At 42.8% G+C, this 6,697-nt stretch overlaps 1 protein-coding gene across 6 annotated transcripts in view; it reads left to right on the forward strand.

The window, feature by feature from the left end:
• LOC110190558 (capon-like protein) overlaps window positions 1-6,371 on the forward strand; it is a 50,483-nt gene extending 44,112 nt beyond the window's left edge. For 4 of the 6 annotated variants that reach the window (XM_020961117.2, XM_086833300.1, XM_020961114.2 and 1 more), the window contains 4 exons: window positions 787-893; window positions 1,741-1,911; window positions 1,995-2,117; window positions 2,373-4,122. In XM_020961117.2, the coding sequence (XP_020816776.2) occupies window positions 787-893; window positions 1,741-1,911; window positions 1,995-2,117; window positions 2,373-3,422 (1,451 nt within the window). In that variant the 3' untranslated portion in view covers window positions 3,423-4,122. Of the gene's footprint in view, window positions 1-786; window positions 894-1,740; window positions 1,912-1,994; window positions 2,118-2,372; window positions 4,123-4,531 lie in introns of those variants that run through there. The other 2 variants (XM_020961118.2, XM_086833301.1) reach the window with 1 other exon arrangement.
• Window positions 6,372-6,697: the final 326 nt, after the last annotated feature.

The following is a 6,697-nucleotide window of genomic DNA, read 5'->3' on the forward strand; positions in this document are numbered from 1 at the left end:
TTTTAAATCGCTAACAAATCTGCTTACTGTGATTGTTGATGCTGTTAAAGGCTTCTAACTAAAATTATATATCCCTGTAAAAAGGTATAAAATCAGGCAATTTATTTGAATAATCAGTGTTTTTCAAACATCATAATTACGCCAAAATTGCATTCATTTCCATTCGGAAAGTGTTTCTGTGCTAGTTTTTATAGCGCTAACAAATCTGCATAATCAGTTTTAGAATTTAAGAAATTCAATTTTTTGTCAAATTTTGACAATTTTAATGATGTAACCCCTTATAAAATTTGGAATTTTTGGACAAATTTTAAAAATTTATTTTTCAGCCGGACATGGCTAGATAGAATCGGCAGTTGATTCTGATCAAGAATATATATAGTTTATAGGGTCGGAAAGGACTCCTTCACTGCTTTGCAAGCTTCTGATTACCCTAAAGGTGTATAATTACTATAGTATCGATATGTATCCAATTCAAGAGAAGCTTTCTTCAGTACTTTATCTTATCTATTATTTTAGATATTAAAAGTGCTAACTATATCTTAAAATAAATAATAATTTCATATGCGATACATATTTAAATTTAATATAAATATGAAATACGAAATATAAAATTATAAGTGCTAACATCTGTATACGATTATTATTAATTTATTATACACTTTATTTTAGCTGTCCCATTTCTACACGAATATTTATTGCTTTACGGGAATTCTTTTCTAGATATTTTCAAAACTATATTTCCCCTCGATAAACTTGCATCCCTAATTCGATATAAAATATTTGCAGAACACTTGGCCTTATCGCCCGACTTGAACCACACGCAGCCGCAGCGACCGAACCACTTGGAACTGATGCCATCGCATTCGAGTCTACGCAAATCGAACAGCCTGCTGGTGAGTAACTTATGGCCGTCATAATCATTCCGCACAATGGCCTGCTAATAATAAGCCAAATTATAACCATATCCTGGACGGGCCATTAAAATGCCAGGCGCTGGCCAATTTTAATGAGCAGAAATCTCCGGCCACACTCGCATAACATAATCAAAAATAATGAAATCAAATACAAATACAATGTGGCCCATGGGCTGGCGTTTCTGTTTAGGTCGTAATATATAAAATAATATTTCGCATTTGTTTACTCTGCAAAGCGGTCAGCAGAAGGTAAACATTCGGCAAAAACAATAAGATTCGAATTCAATAACTTTTCATATGCCCCTGAAGAGTGTCAAGGCTGGGCGAATAATAAAACAATGCCATGTCAGCATCAAAGGAGAATATAAATCAGCTTCCCAAATATTACTATCAATATTTTAGGAATGCAATTAGTGGCCACATTTTGGGCATATTTTGAAATTCATAGATTTTTCTTTTATGACCAAATATTACTTTTTTTTATTGGTCCCGAGAATGTGACATTGAAATGGGGCTATTAATTTGCAGGTAGATTTTTAGAGTCGTAAATAATTTCGCACTAACTGTCTGTGATACATTTTCAAAGGAAATGTATAAAGGATTTAATTATATTTTGTGTACAACACACTTTTCTACAAAAGCTTTAGATGTTTGAAAGGAATTTTGGAATCGTTCTGATTTATATTAGATAAAACTTTAAAAGAAAGAATTTAAAATGAACATTGTCCGATTTTATTATTAAATATATTAATGAAATATAATGAATTATATTAAATATGTCTATATAATTAAAAATTTAATTGAATTATTCGCTTTCCCCCTCCAGTGCGATGTGGATGACAAGTCACCCGGCTCCCCATCCTCGCCTCGCTCAGAGATCACGCAGCTGAAGGATCAACTGGAGGCACAGGCTCTCCAAACGCGCCAGGCTCTGGGTCAACTGATGCTGGTGCGGGAGCAGCTCATCTCGGAGACCAATGCGCGCATCGAGGCACAGGTGAGTGTCCAGAAGGAGAGCTTCTCCTTAAGAAGATCATATCCTAAAACCGGATTATTATTTTGCTTATATATATTTTACAGGCGCGCACCCAACAATTGCTGCAACAGAATCGCGAGCTGCTGGAGCACCTGGCCTCTTTGGGGGCATACAACGAGCAGCAGAGTGCCGGCCTCACGTCGGCCAATATCGGAATGGCGCCGCAGGTGAGTGCCTACGGGTTTATGCTCTCCGCTCCATTGGCTTTTGAGTTATGCGATCGTAAATTTTTGCTCTGATTTCGAGCCTATCCCAGCTGTGCGTCCTTTTTTGCATGATATTTGTTCTGTTTTGTTTTTGCTGTTTTTCTTGGCTGCCGTTATTGTTGTGTTTGCACGAATGTTTTTAGCTGTGAGTTTTCCTAGTTGAGGTGATTTGAGTATACTTAATGATGACCTCTCACCCACCCACCACTCCCATAGCAATCGCAGCTGCAACTGCTGCTCCAGGCCACCAGCAACAACAACAACCTGGCCACGATCAACCAGCAAATCAGTAATCTGGGAAGCATCAACCAGCAGCTGACCTCGCTGAGCCACCAGCTGAGTGGCCTCAACCAGCAGAGCCAGCACCTCCAGAACCTGCAGCAGCAGCAGCAGGCGCAACAGCAGCAGGCAACTGCGAATCCCAATCCAGCCACACCTCCTCCGGTGGCCAGTGGGAGTAGTCCATATCCATCGATGAGCCAGCTGCAGAGCATCAGCAATCAGCTGCAGCAGCAGCAGCAGCAACAGCAGCAGGATGCCCTATCCAAGGACCTGTTCCAGGTCAACCAGGAGTTGCTCAACCGACTGCAGGCCCTCAATCTGAATGCCAATCCGGCGCAGAGCCAGCAGACGCCCTCGACGGCCTCGCCGCACAACTCCTTCTTCTATGTGAATCCCCTTTCCTGCACTCCGGCCACGCCCAATAATAATGCAGGCGGAGCTGGAGGCTTCAATTTCCTCACCTCACCGGCGGCCACGGGAACCCTGACGCCTTCGCCTCTGGGCAGCATTAATCGCAACTCCTTTGCCGGGAGTTCGTCGCTGAACGAAGACATTCGCCTGAGCATCGAACAGAATCTGAACAACCTGGAGGAGCAGCTAAAGGCGGCGGTGTCGAATGGGAACCTGGCTGGCCTGGCCTGCGGAGGATCTACCAGCACTCGGGACACCAGTCGCAGTTCCTCCACCCTAGACTCACCATCCTCTCCGCGCTTGAGGAGCAGCAACAATAACATCAGTCCCGGGAGCAGCAATGGTCAGCAGAATCACAATAACAATAATAGCAACAGCAACAGTACGAGCAGCAGCCGGGAGACGAGATTCAACACTGTCCTGCTGAGGGTCACCGATGAGGCGGGTCACCAGAGGAAGCTATCGGCCACGCCCAGCTTCATCACGCGGAGCACCAGCGAGAAGGTGCCCAATCGCAGTCAGATGATGAGCCAGGTGCAGAGGACGGCCTGGGCCAGGCACACCACCAAATGAGATGAACCCAGGGATTGGGAATTCTAAGTGGACCAGGGGAGTCATGTGGAGTATGTGTGCGAGGAATGTGTGTAAAGACCGAGTGAATGAGGGAGTGAGAGTCGGTTGGAACAGTATTAATTTAGGAGCAAAAAACCCCTTACTTTAGTTATGCATTTTAGGTTTCCCCCAGCAGAGAGATAATGCGCCAATTATTTAGTCCAGCTCAAAGTTTGGCCAAGTGTAACATACATATACATAATATATAGAGGAGCTCAAAGTGTGCCAAAATCTATAGCAACATCATCATCTGGCTTAACTTTCTAGGTTAACTTCTTAATGTCTAGTCAGTGAAAGTATTTGTGAAACATAATCCTAGAAAAACCCGATAGCGGCATATCAGCAACGAATGCAGAGACTTGCTCAAGTTTGTCAGAAAGTATTTTCTCTCCCATAAAATATATATTTTAAACATATATCTAAACACTTAGTGATTAAGCTACTGAGTCTAGTCTAAACTGGTTAAGTTGGATACTGTTATTTTTGTAAATTGTTGTAATTTAATTCAATTTAGGCTTTCACAATTCGTTCGCTCTGAGTGGAAGCAAATAATAATAAAATCATGTTAAAGCTGGTGTTATTTGTAAATGAAAATCTTCGGAACGAACACCAATACAGGCAGAACAAAAATATGTAATAATAAAAGTCGCATAATTATGTATATACATTCTTTTGATCAACGTACATAGTAAGGGTAATAATTGAAAGTTAACGCTGGGTCCGGCAATTTCCCTAATGACTTTTCCGACACGGCCCAGCAAAAAACAAGCAGCATACTTTTAAGCGCATTAAGCATCCGCCCCTTTGGACATCAGTGCATAAATTTTCCCCCTGATAAATGAAAAACGATGCCGTGGCAAAAGAAAAACAGCAGCAAAAACAAGTGTCGCCATTTTTCACTCTACTTGGTCTCTTTCATTTATTTTTTTTTGTGTGTTCCCTTCGGATTCTGCTGGTGGGCAGCAATTTGCGCACATAACTCATTTGCATAAATTTACACACTGACTTTACTTTACTTTACACCCCCCCGAAATCACCAAAAACCCCGAAATCCCAACTCATTTCCACAGCTCTCGTCGACGGCAAAAGTGGCCCGATGGTTCCAGCAGCTGCCCTGGCACACCGCCTCCCTGTCCCGGCCGGAGAGCGGCTTCGTTTCCGGCGATTCGCGCTCGGAGAAGTATCAGGAGGATCACTTCTACGGCGGCATACAAGCGACAACCAAGGAGACGGATGATTTATGCGATGAGTTCCTGCTGGTGGAGGGCAGCAGCACCATTTGGACAAAGCTGAGCGCCAAAAAGCGTCGTAAATTGCTCGGCATGCGTCTGGGCAAAGTGACAACTTTCTGAGGGCGGCCCGAGGTCCTTTTGTCCTCAAAACGGGCGTAATGTGTGCGTTTATTAGCTGTTAAGTGTGTTTTTAGCATAGCCCTAAGTGTGTAGGTTTGATAGATGTAAGCGTAGCCAGTAGGACAAACCAATAGACTAAAGGACCAAATTAACCCAAACGAAATGCGAACCGAACGACATGCTCATTGAGATGCCAGAGATGCAACAGGCAACAGAACAACCTAGGACATAAGTCAATTAGCGAGCATTTAACTTAAGCTCAATGTGTATTTAAGTATTAACTAAATGAAAGTATTTGGCCAGGCTTCGCACTCTCTCATCCGCAGGAGCACCTTGTGGCTCCAATTCATTAAGCGCACAGACCACGCACATTAATCATACGCCACGTAGCCAGCCATACACAGACATAACATACTGCCAGAAGACAAAAGAGCATTTACTGCTTAACTTGACCAACTTTTCGTGTACAAGAAAAACTGGTTATTAAGCTAAGCAAACAGGACTAGGGCAGAGACACGAAGGAGCTTCTCCTGCAGCCAAGGACCACCGACCACAGAAGATCAAATGTTTGTTATTCATAAATTTGTGCCGGCATCAACGTTTTTATGCATAAATCGATTCTACTTTTACGCTCGACTATGGCAGCAGTCCCTTCCACTTACTACAGGTTTCCTGTTTTACTATTTTTCCCTCCCTCCCTTCCTTTTTTTGGGAGGTAACTCGACTCTATAAATTTAAGCCAGCTGCTGGGGCAAGTGCAAACCGAGCTTGCGGCATACGTGGCGTATAAGCGATTTACTTGAAATTTATGGGGATTCGTTGGCTATAAAAAGAGGGGTAGCCACCAGGTAGGTAGGTATGTTAGATAGTGTAGTTATGTAAAATGTACACTCGACGAACAACGTGCAGATTGTACTTGGAGTTAGATAGGTTCATCTAGGGGATAGGAGCTCGTAAAACCAGATATTCTAAGGTTAGTTCAATATGCGAGGGAATCTGCGTAACACTGTGACGACAATCAAGGCGGGCGGACTTCGGGGCAGAGCAGAATTTTGCAATTCAAATTTGAGTTGAGTTAAAGCCGGCCAAATGGATTTCAATCATCATCAAACTCTGTCGGGTTTTTATTGCATTATTTGGTAGCATCATTGCTCTCACTCTCCCTCTCTCTAGGTCCTTTATTGCCCGACATTGCAATGAAAACGACGATTTTCCAAACGATTTTATGACATTTCTACAATTTAGGTGCGAAATTTATATAGAAACAAAAGCGAACAAAAGATAAAAATACAAATTAATATACGTAGAGTGGTTTTAGGTAATTTATGCAAACGATTTTTGAGACTGAAACTGAAATTTGTACTAAGCATAAACCAGGCGCACACACTCACTCATCCATTCCACAAAAACAAAAAACACATTTTTGCGACAGATAGGAAAAGTTTAATTATAAGCTACTTTAGCCTAACGTACTCGTACACCACCCAAGTTAGATTAATATTAGTTGCTCTGGTTCAGGGCAATAGAATAAAGCGAAAGTAATAAAAATTAAATGCAACCCGCTGGGCTACAAGTTTGCATCCTGCCACGGCCACTGTCATTGCTGCCACTGCTGCTGCTGACACTTTACGGTTCAATTAATTTAACGCGCTTTGCATGTAATAGGAAAGCATTGCATATCAGCAGGGGCAGGACATGTGAGGACATCGCTGGGCCCAGCAGGTGGGCTTGGCATCTGCGAAATGGAATGGGAATGGCATAGAGCATGGCCGCTGCTGTGTGCCACCTAACAAGCGCATTCGGGCAAAATGGGAGCGTCCTGGCGGAGATATCATCTACTCCGGGAGACTGGCAGTGGATCGACTTGATATTACCCATCACTGT

This window comes from Drosophila serrata, unplaced genomic scaffold (assembly GCF_035046125.1).
Source record: "Drosophila serrata isolate PLE 108 unplaced genomic scaffold, ASM3504612v1 contig_272, whole genome shotgun sequence".
NCBI lineage: Eukaryota > Metazoa > Arthropoda > Insecta > Diptera > Drosophilidae > Drosophila > Drosophila serrata.